The following is a 24,951-nucleotide window of genomic DNA, read 5'->3' on the forward strand; positions in this document are numbered from 1 at the left end:
CATTTGATTTGTTGTTTATTAACCTACTGTCCTAGTTTAGACTATGGATAACATGGTTCGCGTAAACAATGTTGTTTGCTTTGTATTGGTGAAAATTCCCTCGTACATTAAGTGTACATTTACTTCTATATTGAGCTTAGGGTACGTGACGTAAGGCTGCCATTCTTTAGATTTTTTAAATTTACAATGTGCTTGGTAAACGTCTAATGTGGTATCTCAGAAGATGTCTCGTTTTGGTGAGACCATTTACAGAAGTATTAGATTAATATAACAAAAACGGACTTCAAATGCTTCGTGTCTTATAATTTATTGGACTCATTCTTCTTTTTTTCGAGAATATTTTGAGCCCCAATAAATTATCCAGTTGAATCTGGACCAACCTTGACGAAGAACACGTTTCTATCATTTTAAAAAACCACCACACAACCATCAATTATATTTCCAGTATAATATCAACCAAGTTTTATTTTCAATATCGCATAATAATGCACATTTATAATTGTACTCTCTCTCTCTCTCTCTCTCTCTTTACCTTTTGAGTTATTCAATGTATGAAGTAAGGAGATTTAACATTTTTTTATTTAAATGAAGATAATTTTTTATTGTTAAATAATGATGAAAGTGAGATAGTTCAAATTCACAGGACTAACGTCTTTTTGCACTTCAAACTTTCTGGAAGGGTTATCCGCCTTTGATAAAAAAAAAATTAAAAATGTAATTTTTCTAAAAATATCTGTGATAAATGATTAATTTTATTTCATAAAGAGAAGTTCATGAAACTTTTTACCGAGAAATTTGAATAAAAATACAATTTCTTTTTTTTAACAATAGTTTAATAAAACTGGCTCTTCCGATTCAAGGTGAAATAAATCAATCAGTCATGAAAATGTTGTAAATTCCTACTTTTATTTCATAAACTCATCCAATTGATACAATGACTACAGAAATGACATCATCCATTTATTAGATATGAAATATGATCGTTATGCATTGGATAACTGAAACAATGGTAGAAGGGAACGTCATAATGAATACACTTACACAAGAGTAAACAATCATATCTAATATCAAATATCACTGTTGGCAGGTACGCAAAACTTTATCTCGTTCATTTAAACACACATACATGTATATAGATACATATCTTGATGTCTAAACATGGTCTAAGGCTGTTACTGAAACGTCAAAACCTTATGATGCAAAAACTAATATCAGATCTACAAAACAAATTCCGCAAATCCACACATCAGTATTTCGCCATTTTCATCAGCTAGCCTCGCCGTTGCTTTATATGTTCCCTGAAATGACATAAATTCCCACAAAGTATTATAAATACATATACACGACGAAATACAATATCCATAGCTGCAGCTGAGATCAAAGATCTGTTCCAATATTTTCTCAGAGAGCTTCAGTTCTGCAGCTACACTATCCTTAGAGAACTTGTTTAGAATTTACGTATTTTTGTTGTTACTACATTGTACATGGAGTTAATAGAACTGTTGAAAGTATAACTAAGCCGTGTGCCGTATATTGATCATGTAGGTAGGTAAATGTATGTCACATTGGGCAAAAACAGGTCCTCCAAACGTCTGGGTAACCTTGATCTATCGAGGGAACCCAGACCCTCGGTGGACCTGTGGACAAAAATAAGATGTTTAACATAAAACTTCAAAATTTCAAGATCTCTGATTCTATTTGCAAATTAACAAGCACGATAAATTGTTGTTGAAATATTGAAACTCATAACAAATATGGCCGAAAACACTCTCCATTTCAAATGCAATGCGTTATCTTGTCATTCAGCGCATTTAATATCTTAGATACACAATATCATCAACTTGATCAAACTCATGGACATTGTACTGTAGAGAAATCGGGAAACTCCGTGGGTTATTTGTTAGCTCTTATTGGTCCTGCTATAACAAGGGAGTTAATGCGTGTATTCATAGTTCTTCCAATATACTATCAAAGCATTTTGATGAGGTCAATACATGGTTTTATCGACCTTGTGAGAGTATATTGACTGAGTTCAATATACTCTCATGAGGTCGATATCAAAATGCTATAACTGTTAATTGTAATCAACCAAACACTTTAATATTACTTGATATCATATTTTTAAACGCCTATGAAGAATAGATACTGAGTAGAATAGATGATTATCAATCTTACTATAAAGAAAATACACCATTTATCAACCCAGTCCTTCTAGAAATAGATTCCTTTAATATCTGGGTTTACGAGTGTTCTATTTTTAGTATGGTACGGTTTACAAACGTTTTAAAACAGAATCATGTGACAACGGTCGACAAATCATAGGTTTTAAATAGAATGGCATCATAATAATGAGAGATAAAGGCTGATCTGTTGTCATTTCTTGATCAGCCTTGTGAATACAAAATGTGTGTTGAAAACTAATAACAGTTGATTTTTTCCAAATCCGCATTACCTTGGGGAGGTAGCTGGGTATTTTTCTATCTATGACCCAGGAGTAACTTCCGGGTTTATAAGGACAGAAGATCCATCGATCCTCCTCCTCCTCCTCCTCCATCTCACAAAACTTCCATTGATTTTCGTACAGATCTTTCCCGCCATAACTCACACTCAAGAAAAATTCACCATCTGCTAAAGTTTTCTCTGTAGGGAAATATAAATAAATAGTCATTATTGCTTCCCGCGTAAATCTACAGAAATTACTCTAGATTTTGTTTTCAATGTTATACTTCCTGAATTGAATTCACAAATGGGAACAGGTTGACTTTCTGTGTGCAAAAGCACAAATCGATGGTGAAAATGATCTTATTCGTCATTTGTTTAATTCAAATATGTATTCTCATTTAAAGACATTATTTAATACAGTTGATTATACTCAACACTTTATTTACTACTTAATTTAAGAACACGACGCGCGGCTTCTCCGTGACTAGTGTACTAATTAGGTAGGTAGCGTGGTGTTTCTACTTGACTTGTTTCAAACACTTACCAAATGTTACATTTAAAAACGTTTTAGACTTTACACCTCCTCTCTCTTTATCTGGTAAAATGACAGTTTTCCCTAACCATTTTTTGCCGTCTTCATCTGAAAAAAAAATATTTTAAACAGCTGAGTACACCATGTTACATGGTGCTATTAGTTTACATATAATTAGTGTTAGATGTCACACACTGAAAAACGTGTTTACGATACTACAGCCATTCCCATCATATAATAGCGGTGATGTCATGTCGTTCACGGCCTTATACCCTATCTATTTCCTATCCTGTTCAAATACTCCAAGGTTTCATACAAATTAATAAATTTTGATAACAGTTAACTATTTAAAGAGGCTTACCGCATTGATCGTAAATGTCACCTATCGAAACAAAATGATTGTCCTTGACGAATGAATTCCACGCACGTGCAGATCTAAGAACTTCTTCATCACCATCTCCAGCTAACACTCGGTCTAAATACTTATTAATCTTAGTGTTAGCGGACAGTATCTTCTCGGGGGGTCCATGATTAAAATATGTCACATAAACGAAAATGAGCAGTACAGTGGTGAAAAATAAACAGACGATAGATGCTTTTCGGCAGTTCATGACTAGGAGATGTCACACGAGTACATATTTGATGAGTATGAAATATGCTTTATCCAATATAGAGAGGGACCAGTAGCGAACCTTGAACCTTAAACAATGTCTCCGTCATGATATACACGCCGCGTGTCTTTGCACTGTCTATTTTTCAGTACTTACTGCGCACGTGATTTGTGTACTAGTATGCAAAGTAAATAATCCATGTGTTCATCTATCTACGTTATTTTTTTTTTAATTTCTATCCATTTTATCTTCAGTTTTTATTCAAACATGAAACGTATACCAGTTAGCCAGCTATTTTTCTATTCACTCTTGTCCTATTGTGTACGGTGTATGACAGTTAGCCAGCTATTTTTTATTCACTCTTGTCCTATTGTGTACGGTGTATGAGAGACAATCCGGCACGTATCAATTAAGAATACTGGATACAAAAAAATGAAAGTATGGGTTGATATCTGTTTTTGACTTAGTTTTGTTGTAATACATTGTAAGTTTAAATAGAGAATTCCTGAAAGAAAAGGGGGGAGGGGGCTTGTTAATTTTCAATGATGTTCAAAAGTTGAAATATACTGCCCCTCCCTATAAAGCCTATACCACTTTCCCCCACTGTTTTTGGACGAACATGTATTTGAGAAATCATCAGAAGAATATATTGCATTCTATACGGTAAATTGTATTTATTTTGCTTATTAAATGATCATCTTAGTTTCCGTTTTCATTATTTTTGGAAGAAGAAAAATTGGATAATAACAAGAGTCGTTAGAATATGGGAGGGAAAGCTAGGGACTAGTAATTTCACAGTCAAGCACTCGACAAAGCTAGAGACTAATAATTTCACAGTCAAGCACTCGACAAAGTTAGGGACTAATAATTTCACAGTTAAGCACTTGACAAAGCTAGAGACTAATAATTTCACAGTCAAGCACTCGACAAAGTTAGGGACTAGTAATTTCACAGTCAAGCACTCGACAATTGAAGAGTTGGCTTACTGTTAAACTACCATTGTCTGACATCTTTGGACTATACCGTAAACATCTTTCCACAGAAAACCTATTTCACATGCAAATATGGACAATTAAAAAGATGAATTTCGTCCTTATTTTCATGCCTTTGAGGGTGAGCACTTTCAATCACTTGTCAATGTAGAACTAATCTACGCCGATTGTCTTTTTAGAGCAGAGTGAATTATATTGGATTCCAACAAACTTCCTCATGATGATTGTATTTGAAATGTGTGCAATTAAAAAACTCATCATAAACATATCATAACCGAGCAGATCTTATCTTATCAGGATGAATTAATGTCAAAGTGTATAATCAAATAATGAAGATTTGCTGCATTATCGAAAATCTGTCACCGCAATATAGAAATTGACACTTGTCAACTACACACAACTTATTAATGTGTAGAATCCGAAATCAGGAAAACAAAATTAATCATTCAAATTATCACTGAATGAAATATGTTCGGTGGCTATACTTAAAACAGAGAAAGTCGGCTACTATAGAAGCCAGCTATACTTAAAGCTGTATGATCCGATGTTCCTGTATTATTTTTGTACATAATTACTTTCAAGCAGATTAATTAGAGTTTAAAGTTATTAACTTTCTTTAAATTACATGCTTGAAAACATTTGCATATAAAAGAAAACAGTGAAAAGATTATTTAGAAAGTAAATATATAGTGTGGTACACATAAATCATCCGGAGCACATCGGGCCTTTCACCGAAAACACGGCGTTTTTGGTGAAAGACCCGAAGTGTTCCGGATGACGCATAGATTATAAAATCGGAACTCTTCGAATGTCTCGCGCACCTTTACACATATTAATATCTCACAAGTGGCCACCTCAAAATCTTACAGAAAGTAGATACTGGCTATTCAGAACGACTTATGAGGGTGATCGGTGGGGGAAATAACATAATTTGGATATAAGCTATTGATTCTGTATTTATTTTTCATTGGGTAAGGGGTGGGGGTACGTAAGCTATCCACACTTCAGGTGCATGTGGTCCTAGTAGTAGATATATAGAAGGAACCAGGACCCCCTCCCCTTTTTCGCCACAAATTGTCAGATTTGGCAACCAATATGGCTGAATACTTTAACTTATACTTGACTTTCACATGCCCCCATAAAAAATCCTGGAGTAATTGAGGTCTGTTGGGAAAAAAGACTTTCGTTTAAACTTTAGTGTTACAGACTATAATAAATCCAGAGACAACCGAATGAATAGGTAAAATCTAGAGAATTTTGGAGAGAAATGTAAACGAGGGAAAAATATCATAATAATGGACTGTTATTCATCAGCCTTTTGGTAGACCATTTATAAATATTTCAAAAACTGTATAAAAAAAAAAAAAAAAAAAAAAAAAAAAAAATTAACTATATAAGATGTGTATAAGATGTGAATGTTCAGCGTGGTGGTGGTAAACTCTGGCTAGTTGTGAAATTGCAAAAAAAGTATTCAAAAATCTTTAAATCTTTATTTGAATATTCTTTTCCACCTCTTTCTTTCCTTTGCTTGTGAAAGGTATAATTCTCCTATTTCTTGACACCCCCCCCCCCCAAATAATTTCATTTTCAATATAATAATTATAGAATTAATTTAATAAAAAAGTTTTCCTGCTATGTGAAAATTTTAATTTTCATTCTTTGCCATTAGTGATTTGTTCGCTGCAAATATAAATCCTTTTGGGGATCCAGAACATAATAGGTACAATTTAGCTTAATGAACACGGGCACTTGTTTCATAAATGGACTCCCTCCTTAATAAGTGCCTGTGTTAATGAAATATATGCTCCCTTGCATGCAAGTTGTCAGGAAGGCCTGGGGTCAATTACATAGCTCAGTGTAGTGCATTACATTATCATTACTTAGAAAATTTGACATTACCATATTATCATTACCCCTATTTTGAGGTGTAATGCATTATATTACACATTATTTATGATTACATTACAACACTTTAAAATTTCCTTTAGTATCTGTAGGCAATTCTAATTGGTTGACTGCTCAATGTTTAATTCAAGAATGAAATTTTTTTTAAAATGTCACTAAATTAGAAAGAGCAATTTCTGAAAACAATTCACAACAGTTTACTTTGAAACCTTAAAAATACCCTTAGGGAAATGCTAAATGAAAATTTGAAGTGTTCCTTAGGTATTAGAATGAAAATGTTGTTCATTAAATTTTATACTGTTAACTCGAAAGACATTTTAATATACATGAAGTTGATCTCTTTGTCATAAAGTCTAAAAGTCAATCACTAATATAATGCATTAATCTAAACCTCCGAAATATCATCAAATATTTGAAGTAATGTAATGGAATGTAATGTGCATTACATTATATTTTCTACAAGTAATGCACTACCTTTACTTGTAATGCAAAAATGGCCCATTTATTCCCACCGTAAAATGGCCGACATAATGCCAAAACGGCATAAAACCATAATCAATCATTGAAAACTTCCATTTACAATGAAATTGGGTGTCATTACATTACCATTACACATTACCATTGCCCCAGGCCTGTTGTAAGATGTGACCAACTTTCTTGTATATGGTGCAGCTTTCATAATAGACTATTTAAAATAAGTAAAGTGTGCTATGAAAAAAGAACCCTTAATACTGCATCTACTCTCTGAGACTTAGAGCATGTCATTCTAAAATATTTGGAGCCTTAAATTACCAGCAAGTGGTGACATAAAAAAATGTGCCAAAGTGTCAAGTAAACAACATGCAAACAGATAGAATAAACAAACAATAATTAACACAAACAAACAAAACCAACATATCTAACAAATATATTTCTTCAAGAAATTCTGCAATATTGTGGCTGACTCTAAATAAGAATTTTGATATTCCCCTTTAATAATTATATAATACTGGCATACACTATGCTCCACGATATATGTACATTATAAATGTAACAAGGATAGTCAACTTCCCCCTGTATTAGGCATGCTACTGGTCATGATCGTTTGCATTTGCAGTCTATCTAACAAACACGGGACACCACTGTCTTTGACATTCTTAAGGTCGCTATATCAATTCTATGAACTCAATGTTAAAAAGTAATTGGTTTATGGTTTTTAGATAAGGACGTCACAATCATACACCAATTCTTACGTTTTTTGGGACAAAATCGATCATTTTATTAATCTGTGGATATAAAGCGTATGAGTATTTCATGTAACGCAGGACAGCGAAAAATGACGACATCTGCGTGTATATAACTCCGTTATTGCTAATGAAATGCTTGTAAATTATATTTCATTTTATATAAGCTATTATCAATATTTATATATTTTCCTTGCCATTGATGTATAAGACTTTAATAATCCACAAAATATACATCTGTGTAAACACAGCGGAAGCATTTTCTAATGCACGTATGAAAGTAACACCAGTACCGTGTGTGACGTCTTTATTTTTAAGTCAATACACTTAATTCTTAGAAAAATTCCTTAACTGGCAATTGATTGCAATCAAAAATTGTAAATCTTCTATTTATTCCTTATATGGCACCGTCAACTGATGAAACGGAAAACTGTTTTAATTTACACTCAATATAGTTTAATTTAATTAATAACCAAAGAAAATATGTATGTTGTCACCTTTTTTAATTAAGATGTCGGACATATAACAACAGATGAATAGGTTAGCATCAGAAAATCACACAGAATAATAAACATTGATAGAAACTGTCATTTGTTGTCCAGTAGTCGATGTGTTACATTGAACATGTACATATAATGGCATGTTAATTATTGTGATGAACGTTAATCGATACCCACGGGCGTTTAATTTTCTGAATTGTACAGTGTACAGGTTTTATATCTTAGGGTATATTTTTCATCGAGGTTGCAATAAATGAATAAAATCATGGATAAAGTCTGTTAATGTTTGACTGATATGTAAGCTACAATCTGAAGAAAAAAACACCAAAAAAACCAACAAGCAATTAGAAACTTGCACTTTTAATTCGTTGAAAAATAAAAAGTTCAGCATGGATCTTTGTTATATGTACAATACCGGTAATACTCTCCATAAAGGTTTCCACTAATTATACATTGATCTTCGATACGAAGCCTCCTTATCAACACATCTTCACCGGTTATTTGTTTTATTCAAACAATATTTATCCAATATTTTGATGGGATTGGGCAGCAGGCTAAGCCTATAGAAACCCTCTCCCTAATGATCGAACAGGATATGTACATGTACAAAATTGTATAACATGTGTAATTAATTGGGAGGTTACATGTATTTAAGAATAAAGATTATTAAGTTGGTGATCTCTCTCTCTCTCTCTCTCTCTCTCTCTCTCTCTCTCTCTCTCTCTCTCTTTCTCAGTAGATTAAAGGGACTGTTCACGATTTTTGGGGAAAAAATATTTTTTTCATTATTGATGTTAAAACATTAAAAATTTAACTCATTTGATGTTGACTTCCAAACTTTTGACCTTCTGAATACAAGAATAAATGTAATATTTTACCCTTAACTCTGTGATATATAAACAAAAACTTGAGTCTTTTTATGTTTAAAAAACACAATGAAATGTTAATTTTGTATTATAAAGCATCTTAATTTTGCATATTCACAAATTTAACTTTTAGATGGCACATGTCACATAAAGAATTCTACTTGAAATGTGATAGATATGATAAACCTAGATCGTTATCCATTTATTTCGAAAACATCGTAAAGAATAACACACCAGTCTCTGCTTACAAAACAAATAATAAACTCTCTAAAATAAGCTTCTGTGACAATGTATAACCTTATCTTTATTCTAGAACCGTTCAAACACATTGCGTAGTAGATTTTGATCATTAAAGGTGAAAAACAAAATTGGGAGGGGTGGGTGGATCGTGATTTAATCCCTTTCATTAATGTGGGTTGTACACGCTGATTAAATATACTTGACATTTACTCCTACTGCAGTAATTACCGCTGACGGGGGCATGGTTAACAACGGTGATTGTGATAATTCAATGCAATCCGGAGGTCATAGGTCGGTTCATCCGTAAACGGGCGTGTAGTCGACAACCAATGAGAACAATCACTCTGCACGTGACATCTTGAACACATTGAGTCTGTCCTATATAAACTCGTGTTGGACAGAACAACTTCACCATTCTCACGATGGAAACACAACCCACTCTAATACAATCTGTCCCAGAATTCCCGAGCGACGATGAAGAAGAAATGGTGGATGAGGCCGTTTTTCAGGAGTACATATACAATGCAAGGATGGAACTGATAAAAAGAGAGTTGGCTCAGACAAACAGGAAATTCCGCCGGGCGTGCGAACAAATAGTCCTCCTTAACTACAGGTTGTCGGAGGTGCAGAAGAGACACGATCGGGCCAAGGATGTGAACGCTCGACCATTTTAGTACACACACCGCCTCCAGGTGGCATTTTAGTACACACACCGCCTCCAGGTGGCATTTTAGTCCACACACCGCCTCCAGGTGGCATTTTAGTACACACACCGCCTCCAGGTGGCATTTTAGTACACACACCGCCTCCAGGTGGATATCATAGAAGGATTTAGGAGAGTTTACAATGATTATGCCGAATTCCAGGCCGAAGAAGTGCGAAATCTGGAGATGCACATATTCGGCGAAATTCAAGTGGACTCTGACGAGGAGTATGATCCTGCAGAGTAAGTCAGAGATGGAAACCTTCCCCAGGCCAACCGTCCTGAGGCATTGTCAAAAACTAACGGCCCTTTTCAGGGCCATACCAATGTTTTGAAGACACCTCTCTATTCACGAAACGAGATTCAATCATTTTTTTATGTTCACTTTATATTCTATCATCTACATCATCAAAATGAGAGAAAAACATGAATGACTTGATTCGCTTTCATAGTACTTAATGATAGAGACCCAACATAGTTCACGTGGATTATTAGAAAACACTGCACTTGTTGGGTTTGTGGTTCTTTGATTTGGGGGAGAGTGATTATTTCCGCTTTTATTTGAGGCATTTATAATGAACAAAATTTAGAATTTTGCGAGAGTATTCAATCTTTTCTAAATCAACTTGGTCATTTTCCTAAATAAAAAAAAAAGAATAAATTAAGTACTTTTTTTGTCTATTATTGAAAAAAGTATAATGATACTCATTTAATTAAAGAAAGTATAATAATACTACTAACTACAATTGTAATTCTATACTTTGTAACAAAAATATTTCTTTTCAGGCGCTGAGCGCATGCGCCAGCTATTTTTAGGGTTGAACAGTCTTTGAATCAACGACCCCTATTGGCTAATGAAGTATTCCAAACAAACGGGGTCCTACACGTACATACTAAGAACAATGTACGATTTTGGCCGAAATATTCCGCGTTTTTAAACTCCACAAAACGTTAAAAGCCTAGGATTTGCTCAGTTCAATGGTATATAATTTATTTACATATATTCAGAATAACAAATAAAACTTCTACGCTGAAAACGGCGGCCATACATATACAAAGCGTCATTTTTTTTTCTAACGCGACGTCATATACTTACGTACGGGGATGGCAGTGCATTCGCAATTGTTATCTTAGAATTGTAAAATGGATTTACTACCTTTGTTATGTATTTGGCACTGAGTGTAATCATTTATAAAATTAACCTGAAGTAGATCATAGAAATTCACGAAAATAATTTGTACAACATTGCTTAAAGCGGATTTAAAAAAAAAAATAATGCATGCTTTATCTCGAAGGTATAAAAAACAACACACAAAAAGGGGGGGGGGGGGGGGAGAGAAAAGCTCATCGGCGACGTTTTTCTACATATCCCGAACTAATGAAGGTTGAAAAATAAAAATTACCACTTTAAATTTTACAATTATCAGTATATTCCTTTTAGAGAAGTAGAAAGGCATAGACTGCATCCTGAATGTAGGCTATGCCTGTCCATTTTTCTAAAGAGAATATTATTAGTAGGCCTATTGCAGCTTTTTTCTTTTGAACTGATGACCCCGTAAAAATTATACCATATTTTGGTATCTGTTGTATCTATTATATAAACATAATTGAAATACATTTTATTTAGGTTTGCATTTTCATTTTCTCGTAAGTGAACATATTCACGTTCATGTATGATTTTGTTAATAGATGGGAAACAAAGCGTCATAGTTATGAGAGATTTAGTCAGAGTAACAATACTCAAAATTATCTATAAAGAGTGCATAAATTGCTGCGACGTGTTCACTCAGAAAGGTCTATGAGTTTATCAAATGCAATATTCACGTACAAGTGCATGTATACACGAGTATCAAATTAATGAGATTTTCGTAAATAATAATAATTATCATTAAATAATAATATTTATTGTTGAAATAATATAATATTAATTTACATAATTATAATAAATAATGATATAGAACAAATTCGCAAAAAATGCAGGTCATTCTTCTGTTCCGCTTTCCTCGACACTATCAGACACGAGCGACGTCCTCGGAATTCACGCGTATGACCCAGTCACGAACGCCCAGCACGGGTTTCTGTTGGTGTCTTCCATATGCCATATCACCACTAGGTCACAACAACCTACAACTCGCAATCCCACTTTGCAGTTGCAGTACATGTTCCAGGATGTTAGAAAAGTCATTATTTGATTATGCAGATACGGTATTTGATTTATAGTACCGGTATGTACGTACATGCTATTACAGTGCATGAGGATGACATTCAGTTACATACACACTTGAAGAATAATAATGTAGTACGTTTTTCAAAGTGTGTGGGGGAAGGGGGTGGGGAGAGAGGGCGGAAGAAGAGTTGATGGAAGTTGACACTCTTGACAAGAAAAAAAAACCGCCCTCAGTGTTTAGCACGATCTGAAAAATCCTCGGGGGTGGGAGTCTTCGCCTATGACTGTCTTTAAATTACCCCCCCCCCCCCCATTTCATTTTAAGAAATCGGAGGGGGTGTTGTTGGTTGCAGTTTTTAGCTCACCTGAGCTGAAAGCTCAAGTGAGCTTTTCTGATCGCCTTTTGTCCGTCGTCTGTCTGTCCGTATGTAAACTTTTTACATTTTCAACTTCTCATCCCGTGGGGATCCGGGTTAGAATAGGTCCTCAGCACCCCTTGCTTGTCGTAGAAGGCGACTAAATGGGGCGGTCCTTCGGATGAAACCACAAAAGCCCAAGTCACGTGTCACAGCAGATGTGGCACGATGAAGATCCCTCCCTGCTCAAAGGCCATAAGCGCCGAGAATAGGCCGAAATTTTGCAGCCCTTTACCGGCAGTGGTAACGTCTCCATATGAGTGAAATATTTTCGAGAGGGACGTTAAACAATATTCAGTCAATCAACTTCTTCTCCAGAACCACTAGGCCACTTATAACCAAACTTAGCCAAAAACATCCTTGGATGAAGGGCTTTCAAGTTTGTTCAAATAAAGTGCCATGCCGCCTTTAAAGGGAAGATAATCACAAAAATGCAAAAATAGGGTGGGTCATTAAAAATCTTCTCAAGGACCACTTGGCCAGAAGAGCTGAAATTTACATGAAAGCTTCCTGACATAGTGCACATTCAAGTTTGTTAAAATCATGGCCCCCGAGGGTAGGATGAAGCAACAATAGGGAATCAAAGTTTTACATACAAATATATAAGAAAAATCTTTATAAATCTTCCTCTCAAGAACCACTGAGCCAGAAAAGCCAGATTACCACGAAAGCTTCCCGACATAGTGCAGATTTATGCTTGTGAAAATCATGGTCCCCAGGGGTAAGATGGGGCCACAGTAGGGGATCAAAATTTTACGTACAAATATATAGGGGAAATGATTAAAAATCATCTGAAAAATCACTGGGCCAGAAAAGTTTACATTTACATGAAAGCTTCCTGACATAGTGCAGATTTAAATTTGTAAAAAGCATGCATGGCCCCCGGAAGTAGGTTGGGGCCACAATAGGGATCAAAGTTTTACATGCGAATATATTGGAAAAACCTTTAGATACGAGTCAAGGTGACTCAGGTGAAAGATGTGGCCCGTGGACTTCTTATTACTATTGAAATTGCCATTTCTAAATAGTTCGTTAACTTTTGATGACAAACAATATATGACTATATTGCATACATGATTGTTATATTTTTATATAATGCCAGTTTTCGTTCGTTATCGATTAATTTTCAATTACCAACTGATTCCAAGTTCTAATTTGGACTACTTTCTGTTATTAGGAATTAAAATAATGAAACCAGTACTGTTCGTAAAAACGCAATTGCTAGAGAGAGCGAGAGAGAGAATCCTTGATGAGTTATTATTACTTTGTTTTGATGAAAGAGTGAATTTAAGAATATTTTAATCAAGATTTTAAGGAAGTAGAATAGAATAAAAATATACAAAACCAGGTTCTTGTGACACACCTCCTCCAAGAAAGCCAATATGTGTACCTCGTGTATTTATTGAGATAAGATTATGCTCTAAGCTTTGTGAATGCTTACAGAAATTAAAAAAAACCCACACAAACATAATACCTCGGCACTTACATCTATCAGTAAATATCAAAGAGTCCACAGACAGTAAATATCAACATTTCTCAGCACCAACAAAAATTATCAGTTCCAACAGTAAAAATATCAGTGATCATCAGAACTTAGCAGTATCAACAACACGGTAACAGTAGAATCTCGGTCCAGTCTTCCTTATATTAGTACTGTTGTGTAGCCGGGAAATTACATATAAATATCTGGTGTCTTACCTTAACTAAACATGGAAGACAACAGACGAATAAATAAATGTATGCTTCTAAGGAAGAGGCAAACAGAACTGGCGCTCAAGCAGGATGGACAAGGTGACGTAGGAATAGACCAGGGTCAGCTCTTAATTCAGCAGGAATTCGTAAACATACATATTACAAGGTATACAGTCGACGACAGTTTTTCAGTTTGCTTCAACAGGTACTGCACAGTCACTTGTAGCTTAGATGCAACTACTGTAGCAACGTCGCCAATGAAAGTTGGAGTATTTATAGTTCCTCCACCAGGTTTCATCTAGTGGGAATGTGTTTCTAACAAGATGCGATTCACTAAAGCCCTATACAGCACCTGTGAACCCGAAGTATACACATGAAAAACCGTCCATCCATTCCTTGACCAAATCTGAATCACCGGTAAAGCAATGAAGATGTATCGGTTGGTCTGGGTTACATGCCTTTTGCAAGATCTGCATACAGCGAACATGTACATCCATACCAATCCATACCAATCCTGTCAGATACAATTCCACGAAGATGTAGAACAAGGACTCGGTTCCTGCGGGCAAGCATTAACACCTGACGTAAAACTTATTCCTGGCGTCTCCAAAGCTTAACTGGAACAGTACGGTCCAGCCCAACTTCTCCTAAGGCTACAACATAAGGAAGATCCAACAAGTCCTTCATGTGATGAAACCTTTCTGGAGAGAGTTCCTCTACACGCTTAGGATGTACTCTTACAGCTATTTCCCATGGTTTTCTGATGTGCCCTATCTCTTGATGAGTGGAAGGCTCGCTGTAAACCATCATTCCACCTGAAACTGTCACTTCCAGGTTTGGACGCTGACTACAGGACAAACCATAAGAGATAAGGTCATCCACCCGACTTCCCTGATGAGGTCTTCCATATGCGGGAGCTGGTCCGATCCAAGTGGAAATGGCTGTCAAAGGCTTCATTTACAGTGACAATCTCCTCGCTGTAAACCTCCAAAATGTCAGAACGCTGTTCTTCTGGTCTGCTTACAGCGGAGCTACCAGCTTCTATGTCAGAACCGTAGCTAATATCAATCACTGTAAACTTGTCCTCTGTCGATAAGTCCACTGTCGGAACCTGAATATCAGAGGTGTCCCTAGTATGTTCCGTATCACTTGTTACACGCCCATTTGTACGAAATTCTTCGCGCTGAATAGGCTGCAAAAGTACCAACAACACTATTAAACACCTCCAATGAAAAAGGGCTGCTGGGAAATTGACAGGTGAGACAGTAAATCCTTCTGGTGGTTCCGTCCATCCCTGAGAGACACACAATTTCCTCATACAACCGACGGTATCTGGATGCACAGTTGTGTTTTTCGGAATCAAACCAGACTGGTTTACATAATTGACTGCAGTGAATACATTAGCATCTTGTCCCAAGGCACCAGTCACCAAAGATATCAATGAAGAACACTGGAGTTGGCATAACGCAGTATTATCAATAGACCTTTGTACAATAAATTCCATACAAACGAAAAAAAGCACTGTAAATGTCTTGTGACATGAATATTCATAACATCAATGCAAACTTTCACGCGATGCAACGTCACCTGTCTAGGATTGATAAAAGATTCGACAGATATATCGGTGACACCGACTCTTTAGAGTTTCAAAATGATTTGGATGACATTACGTTATCTCAAAATGCATAGTAATTGATACAGAAAAAGGCGCAGATGAGGGATTGGGCACAATGGATACACACACGTATTTTGCAGACTTTAGCTACATATACAATGTAACACGTGCTTTTTGCATTTGAGAATCATTACCATTGTAGTACAGAATTCATTGATGTGTGAGTGGCGGATTGAGCCCCCCCCCTTTTCGCCACAAATTTACAAGGCATTACTGCATTGCATATATAGATGATATGGTTAAAAGCATCGAAATATTGAAATCAGGAATAATGCGAGTAAAACCCCAGATTTCACACCTTTTTAAAATGGCTTAGTATTTTGGTTAATACGTTCCCCCTTTTTGGAAATTCTGGATCAGCCACTGTGTGTGTTAATTGCACATCAATTATGCTTAATTAGGTCCCCGCATGAAATGCAGGAAGCCCTATAGTAATAACATTTTCCGTCCGTCTGTCCGTCAACACTTTCTTTGACACGATAACTCAAAAAAAACAACCCAGTTTTTATCGTACAGTTTTCAAATTTTGTACAGAAATAATTTACAATAAGAGGAAGAAGCTTAAGATTTTAGGGTCATTTCACTTTGTCTGTCTGTATGGCATGATCTTTGTTATTATGAACACTTTCTTTGTGACACAATAACTCAATAACAGTTTTCATTGTACAGTTTTCAAATTTTGTACAGAAACACTTTACAATAAGAGGAAGACACCTATAGATTTTCGGGTCATGTCACTTTGTCTGTCTGTTTATATCATACAATGCATATCATAATTCAAATTGAATTATCTCCCTTAGACAGTGGTAAATAGATATGGTCATAATAAGAAAGATGATGACATACAAACAGACAGACAAAGTGAATTATTATAGGTTATAGACTTTGTATGGGAAAATATGACGACCGAGTTTTTTGGCGCGTACACGGACCGAGCTTGCGAGGTCCGTTCGCGACAAAAAACGAGGTCGTCATATTTCCCATACAAAGTCTATAACTTTTTTATTATATACTTTCAATTTCATTTAGAAACTAACAATAATTTTATTTTTAACAATAATTTTATCGGTTTAACTGATTAAAAGATGAAAAACACGAAAAATTTGAAAATTAACGGCGTAGAAATTTGATTGTGACGTAATGTTTGCGGGCCGGAATGTTTCCGGGCATATATCGTGTGATATATGCCCGCAAACTTTTAAAGAAAAACGAAGAGATGAAATTGAAAGTATATAATAATGTAGTATATTGCACGTTACACTTTAGAGAACTGTTCCTTTTAATAAAGAAAGTCACAAAATAGATACAAAATGTGTGTACCTTATTCATTACTGTTACCGAACTTTCGTCAGTGAAAATCTCGAAATGGCTAGTTGACGGTAAGGTCCACATTTTTTATGTGAGTATTTTGATATTTGCTTATGAATTTTTTTTTAGCGCGTACATGGTATGTCTCAGCTAGGAATAATGGAAACTTTCTCACCTATGTATGTAAAGACATATTCTATAGATTTCTATTTTTAAAAATGTAGAGCACTTTTATCAAATGACAATGTGTTTGAAAATGATTAGAGCCCTGATGTCAGATTTTCCTTTTCCAAGATATCAATATGTCAAATTCATAATCCTTTTCGAATGGTATGTACCATATTTTGTACCAGTTATCCATTTTGAATACCCTATTACAATGGTATTTAGTTGCACTCTGTTGTGTCTGAGTGGATGAGTGTGTGTCAAACAGAAGTAATTTAAATTTGCATAAGTCTCTCATAAATATGCTTCATGATTCCTTTTTCACAAATTTGCATCCCAATGTATCTTTGAATATTATTAATTCTAACATATATACCAGCCCCAAACATTGCTATATCAAATACAGATGTCACTTTCCTCTAATAACCCTCAGCGGGCCTTGCTGACCGTGTCAGTTTTCTAGTTTATTTATATGTTGTATTTCGTATGTTTTCATCATTGATTAATGTTACAGAATTGTTGTTTTCTAGCTATGTTCATAATTTGGAAGTTGTACTGTACCGTGGAAGGTATTGTACAGCTAAGCTCCGCCCCTGGAAGTTATTGTACGCTGGATTTCTGTCTGTCTGTGTGTGCATAAAAGGGAAATAGAGGACACTTATACAGACAACTTTCGACGTCTGTCTGTGTTAATTTGGACGACCCAGAATGGATTCTATGAAAGATCAAAAATGGATCGGCAAGTGGTTTCACGGTTAAAGAAAACGGTCTTGGCGAAGTAAACTTTTTGTACTTTAACACCCCCTCTCTCCCAGTTTTTGAGTGAAAAAAAAAAAAACATAAATAGGCACAGACATGCACACACACAAACCAAAACACAATCCAAAGAAGTGGTAAGTATCTTTTGATTATCCACATGAACAATTTGGATTCTCTGGTAGCATACTTCAGAGTAAGGAGAACTAATATTAATAAGTATTATGAAAGCGAATCAAACGATTCATGTTTTTCTCTTACTTTGACTAAAGTAGATGATCAAATTAAAGTGACCATTAGAATATGATAGAATCTCGTGTTGTGAATAGAGAGGCATCTTTTCGAAATATCTGTATGGCCCTGAAAAGGGCCGTTGGTTTTTGACACCGCCTTAGGACGGTTTGTCTGTCTGATGATTGGATGCATGTTGGCCTGGGGAAGGTTTCCTTAACTGACTTAAGTCTACAGTATCATACTCCTCGTCAGAGGCGACTTGAATTTCGCCTAATATATGCAGCTCCAGACGTCGCATTTCCTCTGCCTGGATTTCGGCGTACTCATGGTAAACTTTCTTAAATCCTTCAATGCTGTAGCTGTACTGGAACGGTTGAGAGTTCATCTTCCCGGTCCTATCGTGTCTTTTCTGCATCTACGAAAACTTGTCAGGGCCGTAAATTAACCTTCAATTTGGAGGAGGCAGGAAATTAGGCGGGGGTCTGGGGGCCGCCCAGGCCCCCAGACGCTGAGCACATTTTGTGCACACTGAACACGTTTCGTGCAAAATCCTTGATTCTAGGGCCTTCTAAGATGTTACTTGACTAACTCATTCTAAAAGAAAGATTTGGAATGCTTTTTAAGGGAGGTATCATGTTCTTAGTTATTGGAAACAACATAAATTCTAATGAACTTTAAATTTTAATTTTTTTTGGCTCAAAAGTTGGAGGAGGCAGCTGCCTCCTCCGCCTCCATGTAATTTACGGCCCTGCTTGTAGTTCAGGAGGACTACATGTATTTGCTCGCGCGCCCAACGAAACTTTCTCTTCGTCTGAGCCAAGTCCCACTTCAACAACTTTATCCTTAAATTGTTAAGGTATTTCTCAATTTCTGGGACAGATTGCTTTGGAGTGGGTTGTTGTGGTTCCATCGTGAGAATGGTGAAGTTGTTGTTTCCAACGCGAGTTTATATAGGAGAGACTCAATGTGTTTAAGATGTCACGCGCAGGTGGACCATACTCCCTGCTTGTCAACTTTACACACACGCAGATGAACTGACCTCTGACCTCCGGATTGCATCTACTTATCACAATTATCAATTATCTTCAATTCCATTTATTCGCTCAAACCATGTTAAACGGTACTTGAGGTACAATAAATATAATACATGTACATGCAAGAACAATGGTCAGAGGTTCATATATGGAACAATACAACTTTCTTAGATACCAGAGGGGAACATAATATACAATGTATGTATAAATAAACATAATAGTAATATGTTTAAGAAGTAGCAGAAGAACAATTACGAAGAACAACAGACATATGAGAAATAAAAACAGATTCCTGAATATTTTCATATCTTGAGTTGACAATAGATTAGAAAACTTCAGAACATTTGTTCTATATATTTTTTCCTTAATTGTGAAAAAGTTGGACACTGTAAAATAAAATGGAATTCATCTCCTATTTCTCCTTGGTACCGTATAAGTTTTACATTATGACCCCTGGGTCGAGGCCTCTGCTGGTGGACTGTTAGTCCCCGAGGGTCTCTACAGCCCAGTAGCTAAGTACTTCGTTACTAGCTTGAAAATACGGATGTATATTTAATTGCTGTTATAAAATTTAGAAATTCATTTCAAAATTAAGGATTATCTCCCTCACGCATAGCTCTTATCCTTAAACGAATTTGACTCCACGTTTTTGGCACACTGTTTTTGCGTATAATAGCTTTAAAACTTCATAGTTATTTCGGATTTCAAACATTTCGGTTGAGCATCACTGAAGAGACATAATTTGTCGAAATGTGCATCTGGTGCATCAAAATTGGTACCGTATAACTTTTACATTATAACAAAATGTACAAAGTCTTTCATTCAGGGCAATACCATACCATCTTCCTGTCTCTATGGGTACACGGTGATTTGAAGTGCGAAATTGCATAAATAATTTTCTTAATTTTACATATTTCTCTAAACCAAATTAATGTTTGAAAAGTTTATAAACCTGGCCCTTAGAAGAGTCATCAACATCATTTACGCAATAACCTTGCTCATTCCAAATATTTGAAAGTCTACACATGTTTAAAATATTTTGAACACAGTCAATCCAAGGGTTTTTATATCCAACTTTATCATATTGGGTACAAAAATATCTATAAACAATATTAACAAATTTTTTCTGAGTATAACAATTTTGCCCAGTATGTAATCATTCTTGAATAAACCTTGATAAACATACGAAAAAGCCCAGATTCTCCATATATCATATAACTAGGAGTTGGGCTTTTCAAATTAAAAATGGTTTTCAGAAATTTTAAATGTACACGTTCAATTATATCTAGATTTTCATAACCCCAAATTTCACATCCATAAAGTAAAACAGGTACAACCACTTTATCAAATAGATCAAGTTGACATTCTACAGATAAATTAAATTGACTAAATTTTTCGTATCACACCATACATAGCTTTTTGCGCTTGTTCACATAAGTGCTTTTTAGCTTTACAAAATGTTCCGCACCTTGTTAGTATAATTCCTAAATATTTAAATTCTTTTACATTTTCTATACTATTATTGTTATAATAAAACTCCTTTAGCAATGGACCTTTGGAAAAATCAATATTTTTGTTTTATCCACATTTACATTGAGCTTCCACTGTTTACAATAAACATAAACAAGAGGCCCATGGGCCACATCGCTCACCTGAGTCACCTTGGTCCATATCAGAAGATTTTCCATATCTATTTGCATGTAAAACCGTAGTCCCTATTATGGCCCCAAACCTACCCCTGGAGACCATGGTTTTTGCAAACTTGAATTTACACTATGTCAGAAAGCTTTCATGTAAGTGTGAACTTCTTTGGCCCAATGGTTGTTGAGAAGAAGATTTTTAAAGATTTTCCCTATATATTTGTATGTAAAACTTTGATCCCCTATTGTGGCCCCATCCTACCCCAGGGGGGCATAATTTTAACAAACTTGAATCTGCACTATATCAGAAAGCTTTCATATAAATCTCAGCTTTTCTGGCTTAGTGGTTCTGGGAAGAAGATTTTTAAAGATTTTTCCTATATATTTGTATGTAAAACTTTGACCCCCTATTGTGGCCCCATCCGACCCCCGGGGGCCACGATCTTAACAATTTATAATCTGCACTATATCAGGAAGCTTTCATATAAACCTCAGCTTTTCTGGCTCAGTGGTTCTTGAGAAGAAGATTTTAAAAGATTTTTCCTATAAATTTGTATGTAAAACTTTGATGCCCCCCTTGAGGCCCCATCCAATCCCCGGGGGCCATGATTTTAACAATTTAGAATCTGGATTATATAAGGAAGCTTTCATATAAATCTCAGCTTTTCTGGCTCAGTGATTTTAACAAACTTGAATCTGCACTATATCAAAAAAACAGAAACAAAACAAAACAAAAAAACAACAACAAAAACAAAACAAAAAAACTTTGACCCCCTATTGTGGCCCCATCCGATCCCCGGGGGCCATGATTTTAACAATTTAGAATCTGCATTATATCAGGAAGCTTTTATATAAATCTCAGCTTTTCTGGCTCAGTGGTTCTTGAGAAGAAGATTTTTAAAGATTTTCCCTATATATTTGTATGTAAAACTTTGATCCCCTATTGTGGCCCCATCCGACTCCCGGGGGCCATGAATTTAACAATTTAGAATCTGCATTTATAAGGAAGCTTTCATATAAATCTCAGCTTTTCTGGCTCAGTGGTTCTTGAGAAGAAGATTTTTAAAGATTTTCCCTATATATTTGTATGTAAAACTTTGATCCCCTATTGTGGCCCCATCCGACTCCCGGGGGCCATGAATTTAACAATTTAGAATCTGCATTTATAAGGAAGCTTTCATATAAATCTCAGCTTTTCTGGCTCAGTGGTTCTTGAGAAGAAGATTTTTAAAGATTTTCCCTATATATTTGTATGTAAAACTTTGATCCCCTATTGTGGCCCCATCCGACTCCCGGGGGCCATGAATTTAACAATTTAGAATCTGCATTTATAAGGAAGCTTTCATATAAATCTCAGCTTTTCTGGCTCAGTGGTTCTTGAGAAGAAGATTTTTAAAGATTTTCCCTATATATTTGTATGTAAAACTTTGATCCCCTATTGTGGCCCCATCCGACCCCCGGGGGCCATGATTTTAACAATTTAGAATCTGCACTACCTAATAAAGCTTATCTATGAATTTCATCTTTTCTGGCCCAGTGGTTCTTGAGAAGAAGATTTTTTAATAACCCTACCCTATTTTTACCTTTTCTTGATTATCTCCCCTTGGAAGGTGGCCTGGCCCTTTATTTTAACAATTTAGAATTCCCTTTACCTAAGGATGTTTTGTGCCAACTTTGGTTGAAATTGGCCCAGTGGTTGTTGAGAAGAAGTTGAAAATGTGAAAAGTTTACAGACGGACGGACGGACGGACGCCGGAATACGGGTGATCAGAAAAGCTCACTTGAGCTTTCAGCTCAGGTGAGCTAAAAACATTCAGAGCATTTTGTATACCATCGGCAGACTCGGCCATTAAAACTGTCATCAGCATAAAATAATGTCTTCCCTAATAATTTTTTAGGTCATCAATATATAAGCAAAATAATAATGGAGATAAATTATCTCCTTGTCTTACACCGATATTACATTCGAAGTACTCTGAAGAAGTGTCATTTATCTTTACTAAAGATTTAATACCAATATACATATTTCGGATATAGTTAAAATACTTTCCATGTATTCCATTCTTTATCATCTTGCTCCAAAGGCCATTTCTCCAAACAGTGTCGAAAGCCTGCTTAAAGTCGATAAATGCACAAAAAAGTTTTTTTTTTTTACTTTTCAATAAAATATCTGAAAGCAATTGCAGAGTCAAAATGTGGTCTAATGTTGAGTAATTTTTCCCCCTGAAACCTGCATGATTTTCTTTGATGAGACCTACTTCTTCAGCATATACCTCCAGTCGATTGCCTTAAATACAGGTAAAAACTTTGCCTAAGCAACTAAGTAACGGTATTGGGCGATAATTGTCAGTCTGATATAATTACTGCCGCAGGAGTAACGCCGAGATAATTAAACAGCGGGTAACTGGACAAACAAATTGTCCACTCGCTTTAATCTACTGAGAGAGAGAGAGAGAGAGAGAGAGAGAGAGAGAGAGAGAGAGAGAGAGAGAGAGAGAGAGAGAACAGCAGCAGCAACAACTTAATAACATGTGAAGCCATTGGTAATAAAGAGGTTTCGTATCAATATTTTTGTACGTTTAGTGGACAAAAAGTTTCTTCTTTTTTTTCCAATAAAAAATCTGAAAGAAATTGCAGAGTCAAAATGCGGTTTAATGTTGAGTAATTGGGGTCTTGAAAAAAAAGCCCCCCCCCCACCCCCCTCCCCCCCACCCCCCTGTGGTCTCCAAAGATGATGTTTGAGAAAACAACAGAATAATATCATTATCATTGTATAATTAATTAAAGCATTTTCATGTATAATCTGTCACCAGTTCTCCATAAGTACTCCATATGTACTGAAGCAATTCTTGTTTTTCGGGGTTTGCAAAACGTTGGACCCTCTGGGATACTGCTTTTGTAAGGATACATGTATCTATTTCGGCACATTTAAAAAAGATGATTTAAGATATCACTTTAAAAAGATATTGCTAAAGAGGCAAGATTTTTCAAAAAGCTATACTTGTAGGAATGAGAGTACCAATCCGCTGTAGCGTAACCTGGACGCAATTTACCCCATGATTAAACAGAGGTACAGCTGTCTGGGTGTTGCGTGATTGGCTTAAATCAAAAGTGAAATTATTTAAAATTGAAAGAAATATTATAGATCTAGACGTTTAAATTATTTGTCGGGATGAAAAATCATCGAACAAGAGGTACTGTGAGCAATGCTCAATAAGAATAAGCTTACCCCAATGTATAAAAAGGTGTTGTAAATAGGTATAAATTACTCCTTTCCTGAGTGGCGTGACAAAACCTTGGGTAGTTTCTTCTCTAGGAGTGCCTTTGACCTTTTGACCCCAAAATCGATAGGGAACATCTTCGTCTCATGGGTAGTCCATACATGTATGTATGATATGGTGACTGCAGGTGGAAAGGATAACGCTTTAGAGCCCGAAAACCTTATTGCTACTTCGGTGTCCAGTGCTCTTGACCTATGACCTTTTGAATTAAAGAGATCATCAAATTATTTATACCGAGCTCTAAATTAATTATTGCGAGCAATATTTCTACGAAATTGATGCTCTCATCAATTGAATTGAAGAGAGCAATAATTGAATTAATGCGCGCATCAAATCTATTATTGCTCTCATCAATTCAATTGATGCGCGCATCAATTGAATTGAAGAGAGCAATAATTGAATTAATGCGCGCATTAAATCAATTATTGCTCTCATTAATTCAATTAATGCCCGTATTAATTCAATTGATGAGAGGAATAATTGAATTGAAGCGCGCATTAATTCATTTGATGCCGGAGAGCAATAATTGATTTAATGCGCGCATTAATGCACTTAAAGAGAGCAATAAT

General features: G+C 35.6%; 1 protein-coding gene and 1 pseudogene across 2 annotated transcripts; both read right to left on the reverse strand.

The window, feature by feature from the left end:
• Positions 1-887: 887 nt before the first annotated feature.
• Positions 888-5,941, reverse strand: LOC125649122 (uncharacterized). 2 transcript variants are annotated; one of them, XM_048876365.2, is made up of 4 exons: positions 3,336-5,941; positions 2,987-3,082; positions 2,453-2,640; positions 888-1,298 (listed from the first exon to the last, which is right to left on the reverse strand). In XM_048876365.2, the coding sequence occupies exons 1-4, from the start codon at positions 3,583-3,585 to the stop codon at positions 1,218-1,220; spliced, it is 615 nt and encodes a 204-aa protein (XP_048732322.1). In that variant the 5' UTR covers positions 3,586-5,941; the 3' UTR covers positions 888-1,217. The 2 variants fall into 2 exon arrangements, with proteins under 2 accessions (XP_048732322.1, XP_056011450.1); XM_056155475.1 differs by having other exon boundaries at positions 888-2,640; positions 3,336-3,732.
• Positions 5,942-14,448: 8,507 nt separating this feature from the next.
• LOC125663579 (uncharacterized) lies at positions 14,449-15,607 on the reverse strand (annotated as a pseudogene).
• Between the last annotated feature and the right edge of the window lie 9,344 nt (positions 15,608-24,951).

Source organism: Ostrea edulis, chromosome 1, assembly GCF_947568905.1.
Source record: "Ostrea edulis chromosome 1, xbOstEdul1.1, whole genome shotgun sequence".
In the NCBI taxonomy this organism is placed as follows: domain Eukaryota; kingdom Metazoa; phylum Mollusca; class Bivalvia; order Ostreida; family Ostreidae; genus Ostrea; species Ostrea edulis.